The following is a 22,650-nucleotide window of genomic DNA, read 5'->3' on the forward strand; positions in this document are numbered from 1 at the left end:
ATATAGAGCTCATATCCAAACCCTATTAGCACAGGAATTTTTGTGATCAGAGGTTTTTCGAAGTTAACAGATTCTTGTGTAACCTTGAGTACCTATTAACTTATGGACTGATTTACCCATTACCTTGAGTGCCTATTAACTTATGGACTGATTTACCCATTATTGTCTTATTTAGTGGCAGTTTGGGGCTGTGAGAGCGTACGAACAAAGTTTGTCTTCCGTCTTCAGAAAAAAGCTCTAAGAGCAGCCTTTAGAATATCCCGCCGTACTTCTTGCAAGCCTCTCTTCAAGGAATACAATATTCTTACATTTCCATCCATTTACATGCTGAGTTGTCGTCTTTTTTTATTTTTAATTATCATCTGTATCAACCGCAGTTTCATTCAATGCAGTAGCCTACACTCTCAGACACAAAAACAATATCAAGCTACATAAGCACAGGAAAAGATTCTTTGAAAGACACCTCTTTTATAATAGTATTAGGTTTTTCAATGTGTTTCGTGAACCCCTGAAAGTGGGGCAAGCCAAGGACAAATTTGGGAGAGCGGTCAAACGTATAGGCTACTCTTAGAACAAGCTCCCTACACTGTGAAAGATTTTTTTTAAGTTGCCAATGATGCTGTTCTGTTATATTTAAGTTTAGAATTTAGTTTTATTTTATATTCTTGTGACGCTATTGTACAGTTTTTAAGTGTGAAATAAAGATGATTTGATTTGATTTAAACAGTCCAGGTTAAGGTAAACTCTTGAATAAAGTCATTTTTAAAGGGAGAAGGCAATAACTTAAGTAGTCTTATCAGCATGGCACTGATTTTGGTATTGTTACTAAGGGCTTCTAAAGAATTTTGAAAAAATCACATTATTTGGCCTATTTTGAACACTTTTTACATTTGGTACTTTTGGCACAAAACGCCTATTTCACCCTAAAAATTACAAAAAGTGCTAAATATCGTTTTTTTTTTTACATTTAATGTGTTTTTACTATTAATTTACTTAGAACATTTTAAACACTTTTCCCCTCGGACACTTTTTCGGCAACTGCCGTTTTTACCCAGAAAATCAGATTTGAAAAATAATTAAAACTGCAAAGTGCTGAAAATGCCCGGCCCACTCCTCTACCAAACTAAATATAACCTAACCTAACAAAACCTAACCAAACTTACCCTAACCTACAAAATCTTGGTTTAACAAAAAATCCGCTATTTTCGGCATAAGTTATTGCTAACGCTAACCTAAGCATTAGTTTAGAATATATTTAGTTTGGTAGAGGAGTGGGCCAGGCATTTTCGGCACTTTGCAGTTTTTTATGATTTTTCAAACCCGATATTCTGGGTAAAAATGTCAGTTGCCGAAAAAGTGCCAGAGGGGAAAAGTTTTTAAAATGTTCTAAATAATAGTAAAAACACAATATTTAAAAGTGGAAAAAACACACTGACTTTTAACTTAGCACTTTTTTTGATTTACAAATGTGTTTTTTAGGGTGAAATAGGTGTTTGCCCCAAAAGTGCCAAATGTAAAAAAGTGTTATAAATAGGCCAAATAATGAGAAAAAACATTATTTCAAAAATTTGTTAGAAGTCCCCAAATTAAGCAACACCATCTAAACAAATCTAAACCTACACAGTTCTACAATTAAAAAACCACTTTTATATCAAAATATTCCTTAAAATAAATTTTATATAAGTAATATACTTTAGGTACCGTACCTTATTTTACCTCCTTTACCTAGTTCCGGCATGACATAGGCCTAGCTCGAATTCCGGCATCCGCCGGCCTAATACCGGCATCTTGTATGTAGACTTTAATTTAAGTGTTTTAAGCATATATTGGCCAGATAAATTATATATATTGACTAGCTTTTGATCAGATGCAGTTTCTTATTTTAAGAATGCTAAATGAAAACAATATTTCACCTATAAACTAATTAATTTCAGGTGTTTGGTGTGGGCCTAACTTAGTTGGATACATCTTGAATTAGGCCTTGTAGTGATTTTATTTTGCAACAGTTGTTTTCTATTTTCCCAAAAAAAGAAGCCTAGGCCTACTACAAATACACACATTTTTCAGTACTGTAGGTTATTCTAAAAGTGATAATTTTACTCAAGTTTACTAATCTTTAAGTTACTGTAATCTCATCTGCTCTGAAGCAGGAAAAAACATATCCATACAGTAAAGCAGTTTTCACCAAGTTCTGTTTGTTTTTTTATCCATGAGGGTTTTAAAATAAGACTCAAGATATCATGGTGTCTTTAAATGTTAATAAAACACAAAATATCAACTAGAACACAAAACAAGTTTTAAGTTTCTATACAACTATTTCATGCAATGACCTCATGCAAACATTCCACCTGATCCCAGCTTAGAGTGGATGCCATACCTAATCATTAGTGGGAATGCAATGACCTCATTCAAACATTTTATTTTATTTATTTATTAATCATTTCAGCCTTATATAATCAAATAGATAACGTAAACTCTTACCTTAGCAATCCTTATTATGGTTGTCCGATATTAATTTCAAACCCGTAGGTCCATCTTCAGTCGGAAGTTTAGGTAGACCAAATGCTTATTATAAGATCCACCGGATGGGCTTCGGAGAAATGTTGACATTTAACACCAACACGATACACATTACAGTCGACATAAATAATATACAGAGTTTAGGAAAAAAACCATGGTTTTATAAACAGTGGGATAACCTCACTTCAGTCAAGGAACACGCGGAGTTCTGCCGGCAGCGTGTTCCTTGACTGAAGTGAGGTTATGCCACTGTTTATAAAACCATGGTTTTTATTCCTAAACTCTGTATATTAGCCTATTTATGTCGACTGTAATGAGTATCGTGTTCGTGTTAAATGTCAACATTTCTACGAAGCCCATCGGGTGGATCTTATAATAAGCATTTGGTCCACCTAAACTTCCGACTGAAGATGGACCTACGGGTTCGAAATTAATATCGGACAACCATAATAAGGATTGTTAAGGTAAGAGTTTACGTTATCTATTAGATTTATTTATTCCTATGGCAAATGCCATTAAACAATACATATCAAAGCAAGATGGTTTACTAAAATAAATACAAGAATTGCAATTACATGGCACAATACATACAAAATACTAGAAAATGATAGATTTCAGATTGCATTGAATGATCCGACTCATTACGAAATAATACGTACATGCATGAACAAGCAGAATAAATAGTTACAGACTATCATTACAAGAGACATCATATCATACTAGTTATAACAACAGAATAAATACTCATTACAAAATATTATATACAAGAAGAAGCAAAATAAATAGTTACAGACTGACATTACAAGAGACCTTCATATCACTAACTATACAACAGAATAAATACTACAACAAGCAAAATAGAATACAAGGCAGGAAAAATGCAAATTATAAAATTTTACGTGACACATATGCTGTAACTTCGGTAGGATTCAACCAGACAGAAGCTCGAGAGCACACTTTCGGACCCGTTGAAGACTGTCGAAGATTAGGTCGCACTCCGACGCTACTTGGTTTTCCAGTCTTACAAAGCGAGCCAGAGGGCTGTAGTAGTCGTAGTTGGTAGATTGGTGGCGGCAACTCATAAGTCCACGGGACCAGGTAGGCTACTTGATGGTACTTTGAAAAAAATTTCTGACAAGAGGTCTGCGCACTGTACATATCCGTTCAGGAGTTTCAGGAGATACACCACATCTGCTACGTCACGTCTCAGAGCAAGGGGATGGAGTTTCAACGTTTCAGACAGTTCATCAACATGCACCTCCAGGTACACATAGCCAAGTCGAACTCCGACTAGACGAATAAAGCGCCGCTGCGGAAACTCCAGTCTGGTTTTGGCCAGGGCCGTGTAAGGGGACCAGAAAGGGCTGGCGTATTCAAGAAGTTGACGGACGAGTACACAATAGAGTGATCGAAGAGCGATTAAGTTGTTAATTCCTCTTGAGAAACGTGTGATGAAGCCTATCATTTTATCGACTTCAACAAATCCCAAAATCTCGGTGGGTTGTATTAAAGCCCAAGGATTGAGACCCCTACTTCTAATCCATGATGACATTATTGACCTCAACTGCAAGATCTTCCATCATGACATTATTGACCTAAACTGCAAGATCTTCCATCATGACATTATTGACCTCAACTGCAAGATCTTCCATCATGACATTATTGACCTCAACTGCAAGATCTTCCATCATGACATTATTGACCTCAACTGCAAGATCTTCCATCATGACATTATTGACCTCAACTGCAAGATCTTCCATCATGACATTATTGACCTCAACTGCAAGATCTTCCATCATGACATTATGGACCTTAACTGCAAGATCAATAAAATGCAGCATTGAACGAAGTTTCTACAGTTGTGTGAGGCCTCTAATGCAAACTCCAAATTGTTTTCTTATGTTTAGAACTGTGATGGAAATATGCTCAAGTTTCTGATAAATATTACTACAGTTATTAACTACATTTTATAGGCCTATTCTCTTTTATAAAGAACAACTCCCCTGCCGGTTTTACCTTTAGCGTAGCTATTATCAGTGTAGGCCTAGAAGTTAAGTCTTAAAATAGAGCAGAAATAAAAATTCTATAGGTTTCAGTTACCCACAATTTTTTTTCTGTTTTAGACATCATAGGAAGAGATCAAGGAGCAGATCAGTAACCCCAGACCATAAACGCAGTAAATCTTCACGAGATTATGACAAAGATAGATTATCAAGAAGATCAAGAGATAGAGAGCGATTAAGGAGATCATGGAGTAGAGATAGGAAGTAAGTAGGAAGATTACTCAATATGTTTCTAGTTGAGAAAGAAAATAAATAAGCATTACAACTTGGTTGTTTTCATTTTACTCTTAAAAATGATAATGTAGGCCTACCTGTTTTAGAAAAGATAAAAGGGATTCAGAGTCTCGAGGCAAGAGTAAACCAAAGTCTAAACACCGTTCAAGATCTCGTTCTAGATCAAGGTCCAAGTCAAAAGAAAAAAATGACAAGGCAAAGAAGGAAGAGAAAAAAGAAGTTAAAGCAGATGATGAGCCCTTCGACCCAACTAACTTAGACAAGGTACTGAACATTTACATGCTATGTTAATGTTACATTTTAAAAGAGAGGCTATATATAGGCTAACTGAACTTGTTGTGCTTCCTTGCGAACCTATAAGAATTTACCGTACCTAATAGAAAAAACGTATTAGAAAGTTTTTTTACTTGTATTTTTAACAATATGCTTGTCACCAATTTTTATCAAATTGTTCAAGGTTTATGAACAAAGTGTATAAAGATGTAAAATGTAAACCAGTTTCATGCATAATATATGTATTTTGTTGGTTTTAGTCCTTGTAGTTTTCCAGGAGATGATATTAATGTTTGACAGACTTTCAATTCGTCTAAAGTTTTGAGGGAGTATTCCTTTCCACAGGTTGATGAAGATGAGTGGGTCGTAACAGATGTTATTGAAGAACCAGCTGTCGAAGACAATGGAAATATCGAGGTTAGTGTCAAATTTTAACTGTTTTTTGAAGTTTTGTAAAACCAAACTGATACAGAGTAAAAAGTCCATTGATCTAACAAGGATTCTCAGTGCTTTATTAACAAAATGTTCCAATAAGGATTTGAAGTAGCCTATTACCCGATCAACACAGCATTTTTAGTTTCAAAGCAATTTGATAGAATACCTTGCTGTTAGTTTTTTTTCCTACCAAGATAAGTTCTTGCAGAAAAAAGGAGACTTTTTAAGACTTGTGCTTTATGCAAGAAGATGGATGATTCTAAAAATTATCATTAAAATACAATTTAAAAGTTAGTTACATTTGTAGTAACGAATCTTGTAAGGAAGTGGAAATTTGTTTAGTTTCCATTGATAGGCTAACTGTTCTGAAATAATGCATTTTTAAAACTATTTTTGACAAGCATTGACAACAAACATTATTTCCACAGAACATTTTTTCCTTTTCCATTCAAAGCCATCCAAAATTAACTTGGCAACGAGAATTTTCGCCGTGGTGTGAGTTGTAGAAATAACATTAATAATAATAATGGAGAATAAAATAATGGAGCAGACAACAACACAGATCTGATACCGTGATAGAGATTAAATTCAGAATACAGCTGTCGATCGTTACCACAAGGATATAGATTCTGTGTATTCAGATCTAGATTTAAGATTAGCCTTAATAAAATAACCTAAAAAACTAGGCCTACTGATGTAGATCCCTTTTACTGAAATAGCCTTAAAAACTCCAACTATTGAATAACCAAAAAATAACATACCCAAAATGGTCTTACCCCTTAATTTTTTCATTATTCTTTGAAGTTGCCACTTCATTGCTTCACTTTGTATTAATTTATAAATGTTCTATGATGTCGTATCGTGATCTTAATTGCTTATCAGATAAAAGTCCAAAGTTTTTAATTTTTCCAAAATTGATTCTCATTCCATTTGCATAATTGTAGGAAGAATATGATTACGAAGCAGATGAAGATGATCAGTATTCACACAGATCCAACACTACACGAGATAACAGGTAAAATTAGTGTTGATCAGCTTATTTACAAAAAATAGTAGGCCTACCTAGTGATGTTAAATACCTGGGTATTTAAAACTGGGGGTAAATACCCTGGGTATTTACCCGGGTAAATACCCATAATCCAGAAATACCCGGGTATTTTGGGTATTTATGAAATCGATTGAAATTAATTCATATTTACCAATAAATATGTTATTGTTATCATTACATGATAAATTAGGATAGTCTATAACACCTTTTACAGTAACTTGAAGCTTTGCTAGTACCTTTTATTGAATGATTTAGCACTTTTTTGTTATGAAATCAAGACAACACCTCATCGGAGAAATAGTGAACCTAAACCTACTTCTACTGTTATTAAATTATGATAGTTAAAATTTGTATTGTGTAAATGGCTTGGAAGGCTAGACAGACCCAAAGCCTTGGATTGACATAGGCAGAATGGCAGAATACTGAAAGTACAGTAGACTCCCTCTCATCCGGACTCCTCGGGACCGAGGCTAGTCCGGATAACGGGTTTTCCGGTTAAACCGATGTCCCCAAAATTTTTTTTATCACAAGTTTATGAAATTAGTTTTTTTTTTATACCATTGATACCAACAAAAGATCTAGAACAAAAATATTATTAAATCCTGCCATCCTACAGATTGAATTTTAATTATTTTCTTAAGTTGTTTACTCATAGGCCACTACTCGGTTAAATTTTCCTGTTTTTCTAAATAATAACTATTACGTTACAAATTATTTTTCTTCACTTTCAATCAAATAAATTCATCTATCTCTATCATTGAAATTAAAAAAAAATATATAAGTAGTCAGGACCAGTGCAACCATGCGACCAGGGTATTTATGCTTTATGCTCAGACCTGGGTATTTATGGCGATTATACCGAGAAGTAAAATGCTAGTAGTGTCCATATGAAATTTTGTTTTAACACATTTTATTATCATTTTACTATCCTTACAGGGTAATAATTGCAAAAAAACATCTCAATCTTCTCTAACTTTAATACAAATTATAAATACCCAGTTTTTGGGTATTTACCCGGGCCTGGGGTAAATACCCAGGTAAATACCCAATTTATATTTACCTACCCACTGGGTATTTACCCGGCCCACATCACTAGGCCTACCTATGTTATTTCCATTTTAGTTACCTGCTGACCTGTTAAAGCATAATAGCTAACCTCATGATAAATAATACTATTTTTTCATCACACTAGATGATGTTTTAGCTGTTTTACAGGTACGTTAATTGGTAGCTGAAAGTTACATTTTGCTGGCCATGCCAGCTGTCATCGTCATTTGGGGATTGAGCAGGTTTTTACAACATCCCTAGGGCCACAAAATCAGCTGCCCGCTTACTGTCTTAAAACATGAATGCATATTATTAAATACACAATCAGTATCCATAGCATTGCAATAGAATTGTTTAGTGTCACCGTGCTGCCTAGCAACTATTTATTAATATTTTTGCTAATTCCTCAAATTATTTCTTCACATAACCTTGGTTGTAGTTGTGTTGACTATCAGTGTGCATTATTATTGTGGTGAATAGTGGTAATAGGGTATATAGTGTGGTGAAAGATAGTGTTCATACCACGGACTGAAATGGTTTTGCAGCTCTCTATCGTTTAGGTACGAAATATACTATTACTTTCTCCCCCTATACATAGTAAGAAAAAAGTATTGTTTTCATAAAAATTTTTGAGTTTCAGTTTTGGGTTCTCTGAACCCAAAAAAGTGGTTTTTGAAGTGATGTTTGTGTGTGTGTGTCTGTCTGTACACGTACGTGTGGATGTGAACAGAGCTACAGACTACACCTGAGGTCCAATTTTGATGACATTTGGTATACGGGTACTAATGCATGGTATCTGTAGGTGTTTTTTTTATATTTGTATTGTGATTTTTACATAAAAACATATAAAATTAAAAAAAATCATTTTTTCAAAAACGGTTTGAAAGATTTTGATTAAAATTTAGTTTGTTATAGGGCATCTATCAAATAACATATTTGAGTCAAAGTTTATCGTGAGGGGATGTTTTTAGTGGCTATAAATTTCAAAGCTCTCTAAAACGTTCCTGAGTGGGCCTTTAATACAATTGTGTAGGATCTGTAAATTATTTTTGCAACTATTGATGTTGTGATTGGCGTTTAAAAAATTTGCTGCAAATTTAGGGCGTTGCTCTGATAATTTTGGTTGGAGGGGTGTTCCTTAAATCTGGTTTTGAAAGAGTGTCCTGATTGGCATATATACAATATAGAGAAAAGTAGGGTTAAAACCTTGGAAAAATTACTTTATGTAGTAGAGTCCTGCAAACTCGGCACTTGATAACCCGGCAGTCTGGATAACTCAGCCATCACCTCCACATTGGCTCAGAAAAATGTGATTTTTTTGAGTGCGAGTTAAACATGGACTCTAATCATTCACAGCTGCTCGTACCAAGGATTTGTTTTATTATAATGACTTAATACTAACTTGTAAATATAAATAATAAATATAAATAAAAGAGGCAGTTAATAAGCTTAAAAATTGTATTGTTGTTATTTTTAACCCTAGTTCCCGATAACCCGTCATTTCACAAACTTGGCACCCTTCCAGTCCACATTACGCCGAGTTTGCGGGACTCTACTGTATTAGTGTGGTGAATTGTTGGAAGTAGAGAACTTAATTATGTTATTTTTATTTTTGTATTTTGTATTTTTAATGTGTGTGTTTGAGTAAAGAGTCCATGGTAATTCAGTTTTTATTTTATATGCAGCCCTACTAATGATGGAACAACAGAAACTCGTGATGAAGATGAAAATGAACAGGCTCCTACAAATGAAAAAGAAGGAAAGGAAGGTGAAGCCGAAGATAATAAAAAAGAGGAGACCGAGAAAACTCCTGAAGAAAATGTAAAAAGCACAGAAAAAGACATTAAAGACAGCATATCTCGTCATAGAAACAACTTGCGAGAACATACATCAAGGCATAGGTCTGACAGATCTAGTAGGGCAAGAGATTCTTACCGAAGCAGGTGTGTTTAAAAATAAACAGTTAAATTTATATTGACGTTTGTGTTGAATGACTTTGGTAAGTTATAACATTATGTTAACAACGTAGCTGTTCAAAGACCAATTGATATTGATTTCCCAATCATCCTGGAAAACCCAAAATTTTGACAGTGGAAAACTAAAATTCTATGCCTGGATTTTTATTTTTGTCCCGAAATTATTAATTTCGCTACGACATTACTACCAAACTTGTTTGTATAGGTTTTCAAAAATGAATTCATAGACATAAGAAGGATCATGCTAGGAGGTTTTAGAACTGGAGAAAGGAATTTTTGAAATAAATCTGTCAGAGATATCTTGTTGTATCATAACCTAACCTTAATTAAGGTATATTAAAAATGTTGGCCTAACAAGCTGAGAATAACTTTTGTAATAGTAATGTGTTGTTTGCAATAAGGTGGTTGGTTTTTGTTGAAACAAAATCTTTGTCCTTACTTAACATACAGTAGACTCCCTCTTATCCGGACTCCTCGGGACCGAGGCCAGTCCATTGTTGTCCACAGTTGTTTCAGTACCGCCCACTTTCTGCCGATCTACATAGTTCGGTTAAACCATTGTGCTGATAAAAATTGTCCAGTTAAAGAGATGTCATTTCCGCCGAGTGTAGTCCGGTTAAAAGGTGTCCGGATAAGAGGGGGTCTCTACTGTAGCAAATTCCTCAACAATCCCTTAATAAATTAATACAATATGATTTTTAACAAATGGTGTAAACGTAAATTAATGTTTAAATAATCTTGTTTTAGGCATCACAGTAGAAATCGTGTTTCAGAAGAAGTGGAGAGACTAACTAAAGATCATCTCCGACAATGGATAAAACTTGATAAAGAACTTTACGAACTCAAAATAAAGCATGAACTGAAACGTTTTAAAACAGAAATGGATGTTTTGCAAGCTCAGCTTGAATATTGGAAAAATAAAACCTGATTTCTCAGAACATTATGGTACTTAACCTAGTTTTATTTTTTTAAGTGTAACATAATGTTATTGTGAATTTCAATTATGTTTTTACAAATGTGTGTTATTTAAGTTTAAGCCTTTTAAGTAGGGTGTTTGGGGGTAACCTATTATAGTTTTTTAGAGCTTGTTATTTCAGAGCCCCCTGAAGCCACATCTAGCTTGTCTAAGTTATCAAGCATGGGAATCTGTTTATTATTCATGAAATCAATATCACCAAACTGAATACTGTATGAAATGTTTACGGGCCAAATTTATATTATTATCAATACACCTATAAAATAAAAAAAGTCTGTAGTCATAAATATCGCGAGGAATAACTAACATCTGTGCTAGATTGAAATGGCAAAAATTAACTGATCTAATTACAGTAGAACTCCGACTGTCCAAACTCCAAATCGATAAGCCGAATCGCTTATGGAAAGAATTAAACTTTCCTGTGGTCGCCATTTCAAAGTGAAGTATACAGTATTAAACAAATGTAAATTCAAAGTTATTGGAATCATTGTTAAAAAAGGCAGAAGCCGTGATTCAACAAATCCAAAAACTCTCTTGCTGTTCTTTTTTTATCGTCTCCTGCGGTCACAAAAATGTCGTCATCATTTTCACGATCGCAGCAAAATCTTGAACAATCTTCAGTGGTCTTGTATACATCATCATTGTCACCCGTGTTAACGGAAACAACATAATTGATTGATTGGTTGATCTCCCGAGATGACAGAAACATTATCATCTGTGACCGCGGAAAAATGTAAAAATATACCCACAGTTGTGTGGATATGATAATGGTCTCCGGCAGTCATGGAAACTAATCGTCATTTTCCACTATCCCGACAAAATCCTGTACATCCTTGTGATCTTGTGACATAATTTTTATCTCCCGCGGTAATGGTAAATGATAATTGTCCTCCGCAATCGCAGGGAAAGCTTGAATTCTTTGATGGCGAAATCTTCGCAGGCGTGTTCTGTGGTCATAATTTGTTAAAGCTCGGCTTATCTCAGTAAAATACCTCAAATTTCGGTGAATATACAATTATCCAAATTTTTTATTATCCGAATGTGTGAATGTGTTACTGCCAAATTGGTTTGGATAACTTGAGTTCTACTGTAACATGTATGATACAACTGTTGGTCAACAAACTCCAATACAAGTTTAAGTTGTATTAAACTCCAATTTTTGAAAAAGTACAAGTAAATTCTTTATAGGGATGGACGGGATTGAATTTTTAGTTTGGGACGGGACAGGATTTTTATTTCTTTCCCAATTTTCAGGACGGGACGGGATTTTTTCCTGTGCAAAAAAGGGGTTGTTTTAAAAGTCTTGAGTACCTATTGCAGTTACCAAAAAAGGAAAAAAAAATCAATTTTTACCGTTTGTGGCACTGATCTATAAAAACCAATAATGGATAAAAATTTACAGGTATAAAAAATTGTTGTGACTATATAATTTCATATATCTGGTGCAATTTTACTGTAAAACATCAGTCTCATTATAAAATTACAGGTATTGAAACAGACTATCACTCACTGCATCGTCGAAATGACTTACGGTCAAGGCGCAATGGTCGAAATGACTCGCAGTCACGGCGCGATCGTCGTAATGACTCACGGTCATAGCGCGATTGTTGAAATGATTTTGCCTCTTACGTTCGCAGAACTACCGAAATTTCGGGACCCGTCCGTCTCTAATTCTTTACATAAGTAAAAAATCCATGCTCAGTGTAGAAGCTATTATATGTCACTTCAAAGGGGCTATAAAACAGGAAATACTTGGGCCAAAAACACACTCAATTAGCTTAAAATTGTTTAGTCTAAACAATATTTTAACAAATTTGAATTGTTCTTTACATTACATTATTATCTGTAACCAATTGTTTTAATCTTATTAAAAGAAATAAAGACATTGCAATATCTCCAATGTTATCTGCATAGACTATTATTGTTCAGGAAACCTAAGCCATATTTAGCATTTATTATAGTTGTAGTAATATTGAAAAAATTAAAAATGTATTCATCCAATTAGCTCACTGTAAATCTGTTTAGCCTGTAGGGGTTATATCTTTCCTATCTAAAATAAAGATTATTTAGATTTTCTAAACTGTTAGTAGCAATTTTTCAAATAAATCTTTTGTTACCAGTGACTTTCTTGTTGATTTTCTTTTATTTACACTAAACTACTATTTAATTGTGTTTTATGTGCACAAATAATTTCAAGAGTAAAAGTTTTAGATTTTGCCGTGAATGTAAATAAAATGTTGGTTCAAGTGTAAATAGTTAATTTAAATCAGAACACTCACAATAGTCGCATTGAGAAATAAATCCACAGATGTACTTCAACCTGCCAACATCACTGTAGCTGGTGGATTTACCGCATGTGTTATGGCAGCACTCCATCAAATCTGAACATCATTGGACATTCTTTCTGAGGCTGAGACTTGCAACTGATGGAAGAATTCTCTCTCTACCTGCCTCCAATGTCAAATAAGATGCTTAGCTATTTTCATAGATTTTTTACTGGTCTGTCACATATCTGCAAAAATTCTACACTTTTACGTAATATTATTTAATGCCTTCATTTTGCTAATGGTAAAATTTCACTATTATTCTCTTCAAAATGAACTCATTTAATTCAACTCTAGTCTAGCCTTATTAAAAATGAATTGTAAAAATAAAATAAAAACTACTTAACATGTATAGTCCAAGTGATGATTTTCAATATCCTATAGTTGAAGGACCGTTTTTAAGAAAATACTCTACTCTTTACCCTAAAAAAAATTAATTTTAATTTGCTGCAGCTAAATAAAAAAACTACTTTTAAAACCTTCCTGTTTAACTGTTATCCTATGACCAAGGAGTTTAAATAACACCACTTTATAAATTGTGTTGATAGATTCCTTTTTTCAATTTTTTCCTCCAATTATCATACATTGAAACATTATAATGGTGTACAAATATTTTGTATGAAAGCATATTCTATGTATTTCAAGAGTGATTCCAGTTCCACAGATCCTTGTCAAGATTATTCAACTAGATTCTACAATACAACTTTGTAGCGGGAACTTCTCAACAGACGTCCCAGTCGCAGTAAGAACAAGTTGATGAGTCGTCCTCCAAGATGGCGCTTCTCTATCCAGCTCAGCTGATCCACTCCAAGTCCTTGTCTCAGCTGGTGAGCTTGAGGTAGACTCAGTCGAGATTGTCCGAGGTAACCTGCCACTCTGCTAGGTTCTGCCTTGCAGTTGACGTCTGACAGCCACACATCTTCAGAATCAAGAGGATTCCTGGGGATGAAGATGTCGCTATGGAATTCTCTGGATCACTTACATTAAGATCCTAGAACAGTAGTACGTTAGTTTAATTGGTGACAAGCATAAATCTTTTCGTTAATAATTTGAATGTACTCTTTAGGTGTCATTAGTCCTGTTGCAAGCTCTTTTAAGGCTTTGAAAATATTTGTTACTATGCCAATGTTAATGATGATTTCTTTAGGGAACCATTTTTTATCTTTAGTCGATTAAAATATTTGAGTAAATATTATAAATGTTGGGACTATACTAGGTATCATCGAATGGTGAAGGGAATTAATTTTTTAATTGATTTTTTAATTCTAAAAAAAACTTGTTATCTTTTATTGATGAGAACATTTTATTGGTGCCATTGTATTTCAATAAATTGGTTATATTTAAAAAGAATTTACATTTTTATAAATTGATGTCTCAGGTCATTAATGGTTTTAAAATTTTAACTCTCAATATAATGTGGGTATTTTTTCAACAGGAAGAAGAACAGAAAAGGCTTGAACTTGAAATGCAAAAGAGAAGAGAAAGGATAGAAAGGTGGCGAGCAGAACGCAAAAAGAAAGAATTGGAGCAAGTGAAAAAGGATATGAAAAATTCACTCGGTAAGGGAATTATAAAACATTGTTAAACAGTGGTACGTTTTAAGTATATACAGGGTGTCTAGTAGTCGCGAAAAACGGGAAAGTCGGGAATTAGTATTTAATTTCAAAATAGTCTGGAATTTTCATGATTTGTCACGGCCATCATAGACGTCGATGATGACGTTTCCGTGGCCATGGGAGTCAATGATGATATCTACATGGCCGCGGGAAGTAATTATAATTTTGCCGCGATCGTGGACACCGACGACGACGTTTCTGAGACCAACGGGTGGCGTCGTCCTGTAATCCAGCTACTTGGAGGTCACGGATTGTGGATATTTATAGGCATGCACTGTGGATGGGATACTCCCTGGTGTGGATTAACGTCCGCACTAGAGAGTACTACTACTATCCGCAGTACTATCCTGATAATTAGACCAATTCGTATATACCAAGGAAAAAATGTGGTTCGAATTCCACTATAAACTGTAGGTCTCTTAGTTGCCATTAGCTGTTTGGGCTATTAATTAACAGCTGTGTCTAAGGAATGTCGGCCTTAGTCACTAACAAGACTACAAGATCGCGCCACTCATCCTACACTCATCTCCATTCATACTTGGCTTAAAATACCTACATAGTATGGTCGCCATTTCATAAGAAAGTATAAAGTATAAAGTACCACGGGAGACGACGTTGACGTTTCCGTGACCGAGGGAGACGACGATGATGTCTACACGGTTGCGGGAAATGTTTTTAATTTTGCCGCGATGGCGGACGATGACGTTTACGTGTCCGCGGCAGTCAATGATGTTGTCTACTTGGTCGTGGAAGATTTTCATCATCCAATGGCTAGTAAGAATTTTTCATTGCTGCATTTTTTTCATTTCTTAAAAAAACACCCCATTATTTTAATAATACTTAATGACATAAAGACAGGGGTTGGTGTAGAATTCAAATATTTGGTTAAATTAAATTATAAAAATTGGTATCGGTATCAAGAATTGAGAATCGATACATTTTAATTTCAACATAACTTATCACTAATTGTTGAAAAAACTAGTCTTGAAAAGTCTGTAATATGGTTTTCGTTTTCACCATTCACCTGTCTAGCCAAAAAATTTATAGACTTCAACTTATTCTGTTACACTGCCTAGCCATAAGTGAACCAAATATACCATTTACATTGGATACTGCAAGTATTTAATCCCATTTAAGAGGAACAGATGTAGGATTGTCTTTAGAAAAGTATTGAATTAATATGCCTGCTCCGCTCAATATTGCAAGCAGACAACTGCATTGTACACCTAGTTCCATATCTGATCACATAATCCTTGAAACATTACCAATTTAATTTTAAACAGTATGATTTAAATTGGATTTCTGTAAAAATATTAAGTTTTTTTAAACCCATATCCGGATCTGGTACCGACATTTTCTTGGATCCGCCCATCACTAATTCAAACCCAGTTTTGAAAAAAAATAAATTGTTATATTTTTAATTATTGTAAAAGCTTAAACAAAGCTAACTATAAAAAAAAGTAAAAGATGCGACGCGATGTTCTGCACTGGAAAAAAAATATATTAAAAGTGCAGCACACTCCTAGGGGGTCGTTGCTGACTACGCAACTCGGGCTTCGTCCTAACTATCCAATAGTTAAGCCCAGAGTGCCTAAAATACGGTGAGTTACACGACGACTTGCCAATAAAACCACAACGCGAGTTATCACCAGGCGGGGTCTACCAGGCCACTATAATCCAATACACAACTCTATTGCCCAAGCTAACAATCAAACAGTTCACTCAATAATAATACCAGATAACAATACAAGTGCACTATAGGTAGAGTGACTACACCACTAGTAGCTGGTCTCAATAAATACCAAGCCAAACAAGCAAAGCTAAATGGCAATTGCACTACTATTAAATTATTGAGCTACTTAGTAGCAGATAAATAAATATTAAATACGTTCCAAACACTAGATAAATATATTATCTGATAGCCGGTACTCCGCTATCCAAGCTACCAAGATAACGTGTTGGATTACCAAATAAGCTGTTCAGGTTAAATTAAAATAATCAAATGAATAAACAATAACAACCCTACTACTGCTACTGCTACTACCAACTTTATGTTACTTAGCTGGGCTTCTGTTAATAGGCTAATAATATTAGCTACTAGCCTACTGGCCACGTGCTTCTAACTACGCACGCTAAATCGTGCAGCCTAGGTTTGTCGGGCCTCAGAGTTATTAGTAATATAACTAACTCTTGGTACAACGCAAAATAATAACTCCTACAGTCAATAAATTATATTATTTGCGCTCCAGCACCTGCCCAGAACCGTCAGGAATACACTTTAATATTATTCCTGACTAATATAAATCCTAACTACCGTCAGGCTTTGACCAGCACGGTTAACTAACTCTCGCAATCAAATCAGATATTAATATTATCAACTCTTAAACCAAAATGTAAGGAACGTCGTCCACTCACCAATAGTGGGTCTGTACCCAACTTACACCAATACTCGGCGCGATCACACCACCAACGTACTCCGACACCACTGTCACGTACACTCCTCTCTACCACGTACACCGTACACCACCGACGTATCCCAGTCGTCTCCACAAGACACCACACTATCCTCACTGTCCGGGATCCACGACTCGAATGTCCTTCTCGGCTATCCAGTAGTCCCAGGATACCCAAGCTTATCCGAACTGATAAGCCGGGTCAAAGGGCGCCAGCCAGGTTCGCCGCCGCCGCTTGCTTACCTCAACAGACGCGCGGCCCAAATAGCAAATATTTACCCCCCTAGGAAAAATAACTCGTTACAAAGAATAAATATTTTCTATAATAAAAAAAAATTTAATGGTTTGAGCAGGTGTTTTTGTTTTATAAATTGTTTAAGTCAGGTGTGGTCTGAAAGTTAAAACATTATTGATTGTATTTTCTAATTCAAACGTAATTTAATAAGTAATATGGTTCACATTGTATTTAATTGGGATACTAATGTAACTAGCCACTAACTAAACAGAACTGATCACTAAACGTGGGAATGTGTGTAAGTGGTGAAACTCATGCCACAATTCTAGTTTATTGGGCGAGTAATTACGATTCATCTACAAATATTTGATGAAAGATATTTATAGATTGCTTATAATATAATATTTGTTTAAAAAATAAAACCTGATCAAAGAAACCCAAATTTAGGGGTGTGCGATGCATCGAAAATGGATCGAAATTTCGATTCGATTCGATTCGATGCATCGAATCGCGATTCGATTCAGTGGTGGTCAAAAAACGATTCGATTCATGAGGGAGTCAGTATCCATATACGAAAAACGCCTGCAGAAAGTCAATGCAATACCCGCAATACAGGAGCGCGTTGCTGTTGCGGTTCCTTTACGAAGGCGTTCTTATTTAATACATTCTTTGCATTAAATATAACTTTAATTGTTTTATATTTTTTTGTTTTGACATTGCAAATGATGAGAGGTTTTGTTTTTTGTCTTGATGTAAGCAGTGTGAAAAATATTTTACTACTGTAAACCTAGCCAAAACAAGATAGGTTACTCCAAAATCATTTTAAAAATAAGTCTGAAAAATTGTTACTTAATACTTAACTAGTAAGATTAATGTTATAGACTGATACATTTGGTATTTTTGTTAGGGGCTGCCGATCCCCGAATGTTCGGGCAAAAGAAAAAAAAGAACAATTTATTTCCAATGAAACACTCTTATATTATTATATCTATTATTACAGAGGAATTAAAATGTTCAAATGAGAATTAAAGATTAAGTTGGCTCACGACCTAAAGACACAACGGAGCAATTGCCGCACTGCCACTAGCCAGAGCCAGTCTAGTCGTCTACTGACAAGAGTGACAAGACAAAAGCCGTGATGCAACACTAACAGTGCAAAGAAAACAAAGTCAAAAGAATAGAAAGACTATTTATCCAGACATACTAGTTTAATCATTTATTGTTTATTCCATACCTAATAAAAAATATATTTTAGTATTTTACATAATAAATTATAAACAAAAGAAATATCTGATAATAGTGAACAGATCTGTATCTTGGTTAGATGGGATTAAAAAAATATATTTCTAAGATCCAATACAATATTTACAACTCACAAATTACAATGAATTAATTTCTTTGAAAATGATCTGTAACAGTTTTGTGTTTTTGAATAAAGAAATATATTTTTTTGTCTCTACTTCCTTGTTTCATCACTTGAATTTTGTCAGCAATTGAAGCAACTGGGTAGCAACCGGGTTGTGTAAGAGGGGAGGGGGAGGGTCTATGACCTTGAATGCACACATCGTTGCCCGGGCCTGGCTGTTGAGAGCGGTTCATTGTTTTTGTTGACATACTACTACCCTTCCTTCAGAGAAAAAGACCCTGCTGTTCCAAAAACATTTTGGGTAGTTTAAAAACATTGACCTGTTGTCCAAGGGCACTAGAAGTTAGCATTTAACTTTCTTATCTCTTAATTTAATATTATTTTAATCTTCTATATATTATTTAAGAGTTACTTTTCGGGTACCTAATTAATTGTGATATTGTTTGGCTTTATTTTATGGATTTTTAATTCTTTTCATTCATTAGCTATCAAAATCAGTTGTTTTAGGATTTTAATCTCGTGCAGTAGGTCTATACTACTGTATGACATGATATGCATTTTTTACAGTCCTTAATAATTATACCATAAACAACGTTTGTGTGTTATTTACTGTTTTTGAGTTTTATAGTAAATTAGTTTACACAATATCTTTTCTTCAATGAGTTCTCCACTTGTCATGTTGCTTAGCCTATTACTATTTTAGGCCCTATAAAAATAATGCCTATGTAAAGCTGTAGGCCTACTCATGCCAATAATAGATAATTCTTTATTTATGATGATGTAACAAATAATGTAAGTGTGAGGTTATTATACTAAGGAAGTTAGGTAGGGAATGAATGATACATATTGCATGGTGGAAACATATTATTTTTATTTTCTTCTTGCTTGCAGTCCTGAAGCCGGTCCACAGGCCCTAAACTTGTGATATGTAAATTTATTTCTTAATTGTCTTTTTATATTAAGTTCCATTCAAATTTGTTGTAATTTAGCTACCGGTACCTATTTAGTTATTTAAACAGTTATTAAAATGAGAATGAATGTCTTGATAAAAAAAAATATTATCTTCTTTCTTGCAGTTGAGCCAATTCCAAGTAAAAATTATGAAATAGGGAAGTAAAGCAGCTCACTGGTATTTCCAGCAATACAGGTTATTCTAATCCCTATGATTGAAAATAAAATTTTTTCACCTAAAATTCATATGTTAAGTATGAATAGGCCTACCACATCAACAAAAATTTGTATTACACAAATGTGGTAAATTTTAATTATTGTTAATCCACTCAATTGACAATTATGAATAGAAAAATACCGTATTGCTTCGAATCGAGTTGCATCGAATCGAATCGAAAATCTTTTGAATCGAATCGTTGCTTCGAATCGAAAATTTTTTGCTGCTTCGCACACCCCTACCCAAATTTAATCATTTTGTATTCACCCTGTCACCCACGTAGGATATTTGCAACAACAGTTTTATTTTCTCCAATAAGTTCCGTCCCCCAGAGCCTTCCGCCCTAGAGCGACTGCCTCACGGTCCCTATGCCACTGATCTTTTATATAATTTTAATGAAATGGCTTGATATTTCATTTTGGACATTATCATTATAGTATTCACGTTCTCGGTCTAATTTGCATTAACTGCAATATTTATTTTTAAAAAATATTGACACTTTTTTAAATTCCAGCAAACCTGCAACTTCCATCAAAAAAGTGGAACCTGGAAGATGACAGTGATGAAGAGGACGAAGCCAAGACAGAAGGCAAAGCTGACGAAGTAGAGGAAGTTGATACACTTGATGCCTTCATGCAGGTAATCAGGGAAAATGATTAACCTACTCATTTTCTTGTGTGTAACTAATAAGTGGTGTCAAAACCGAATCACAAAAATCAAATCTCAAACCCATTAATACTTTGGAAAAGTTTTGGTTTCGAAATTCGATCGGCAAGTTCAAGATTTTAAAAGTTTATAAATTTAAAAAAATTGGCAATTTTTTTTACTGCTGGCATTTTTTTGTGTCATTCATATTATTTATTACAACATTGTTTACACACAATTTGTGACGTAATTGTCTATGTTTATTATCCATACCGTTTGCAGTTCTAATATCCTTGATAATTACCCACCCTCGTTGAATCTATTTAAATCATAATTTCCCATATTCATTTATTCAAACTATATTTAGTTGAACTAAACGTGATATTTTGCCTACGCTTCACTGCTCCCCCAAAACGTAACCACACATGACACACGCCAAACAATTTTTTAGATTTCATAAAAGTATGGTACATGTTCAATTACAGTGTATCCTAGGTCAATGATAATCCTAGTTGTATAAAAATATGTCATCCGTTTGTCTCTGGATGAAATGTCTTTTTAATGTCTTTTTCAAAACGTTTATAAAAATGTATTGTGTTTATATGTTTGTTTTCCCAAAGATTATGTCTGGGAAACGGAGTACCCTGTTAATACTTTTAGTGGATTACTGATCAAGTCAATGACTTTGATTGAGGGAACTATATTATAGATGTGAAAGTTTAGAGTATGTCAAAAACGTGAAAACTACTTGACCAATTGAGCAGATTTTTTCCCATTAATATGGCCAATATATGACAGGCTTAATGGGCATAGTCATGTGTGTGGACATTTACTTTTGAGTTAACAACTTTTCATAGATGAGATCTATAGAACATAATATTATCTTTAGTGTTCTCTTCCCGTTGCGAAGCACAGGTAGGGGGACTAGTATTTTCTACAATTAAACTTTTTCCTTTTGCATACTTAAATACCTAAGTCAAACATTGCCACCTTATATTTTCAAAATTTTCACTTCTTGTTGCCCCTTAATTGTGACTGGCTTAGTCTCAATCTTGGTGAGGTCATACTTAAAAAGTTAGACTCAATTGCAAAACACATTATAGGCCTTGAGTGTCATAATGAATATTACGACACACCTTGCAAGGAATTAGTCCTTGCAAACTATTTGATCTATTTAATAGACCCGACCGACCCTTTTGAACTAGGAACCTGTTGTTTATAGGATTTACATTTTATTTTTATAGGAATAATTTTATAGGAATTTTTATAGGAAGTACAAGAAGAAGTTAGAAAAGTAAACAAAATGGACAGTATAAAATCAGGGACAGAAAAGGGACTACCTCCTCCCCAGCCGGGATCAGGAGTGACGATTGTTACTGGGGTTGCTAAGAAGAAAGCTACTGAAAAGAGGAAAGGAGAGCTGATAGAGCAGAATCAAGATGGACTAGAGGTAAAACCCAACAAATTCTGTAGAGTAGATTTACTGTTTGTTTTATTTAGAACGATTCCAGGTGGTAGAATGTGCATGAATTTAGAGTTAAAGTTAAGTTAAGCTAAAATTCTCATATATAGTCATTTATAATCATAAATAATGTGTTTAATCTTACTCCTAATCAACAAATATTCTCAATATTTTTACCATTGATTTTTAAGCTTTAGTTTATTTCTGTTGTTAAAAAAAGCTGTAATAGGTTTATATGAGTGATTGATTTGATGTCATATTATTAAAGAAAAGTCAGTTTATTATCATCAAATAAAAAACCTTTATTAAGTTTGGTAGGAATAGTCCAAAAACTGTTAGGTAATGATAATATTAATTAAATGTATAATTAAATTTATAAGCTCAACAGGGCCAATATAAAATAATATTATTTCATTCACAATAATAAAATATCATTTTTTTTATGTCATTTTATTGTGAATAAAATAAAATCTTACTAATATTATAAATGTGAAAGTTTGTGTGTTTGTTTGTTTATTTGTTTATTTGTTTGTTTGTTTGTTTGTTTGAAGTTCAATCACGCATTAATTACTGGACGGATTGGGCTGAAATTTGGCATGATGATAGCTCACATTCCCGATTAACATATAGGCATATTCTTATCTCAAAAATCCTTTCGGGCTCCGCCCCAGTGGCTCTAGAGTTTCCCATGTTAACCTTATGAGTACTCATATTTAAATGGAATTAAAGAATTTAGTCAGCTGTTTCAACTAAAAAGGTTGGTTCTATGATATGCAAAAGCATAAAAAGTTATATGATTTACCAACTAG

General features: G+C 34.1%; 1 protein-coding gene across 3 annotated transcripts in view; it reads left to right on the top strand.

Moving 5' to 3' along the window:
• Window positions 1–22,650, top strand: part of LOC128989774 (probable ATP-dependent RNA helicase DDX46) — an 89,371-nt gene that overhangs the window by 10,031 nt on the left and 56,690 nt on the right. The window contains exons 2-6 of one of the 3 annotated variants that reach the window (XM_054411815.1): window positions 4,644–4,787; window positions 4,889–5,081; window positions 14,332–14,455; window positions 20,249–20,373; window positions 21,650–21,829. In XM_054411815.1, the coding sequence (XP_054267790.1) occupies window positions 4,644–4,787; window positions 4,889–5,081; window positions 14,332–14,455; window positions 20,249–20,373; window positions 21,650–21,829 (766 nt within the window). Of the gene's footprint in view, window positions 1–4,643; window positions 4,788–4,888; window positions 5,082–10,410; window positions 10,542–14,331; window positions 14,456–20,248; window positions 20,374–21,649; window positions 21,830–22,650 lie in introns of those variants that run through there. The other 2 variants (XM_054411816.1, XM_054411817.1) reach the window with 2 other exon arrangements.

Source organism: Macrosteles quadrilineatus, unplaced genomic scaffold (assembly GCF_028750875.1).
Source record: "Macrosteles quadrilineatus isolate MER2022 unplaced genomic scaffold, UCM_ALF_1.0 Scaffold_3__2_contigs__length_128488019, whole genome shotgun sequence".
Classification (NCBI taxonomy): Eukaryota; Metazoa; Arthropoda; class Insecta; order Hemiptera; family Cicadellidae; genus Macrosteles; species Macrosteles quadrilineatus.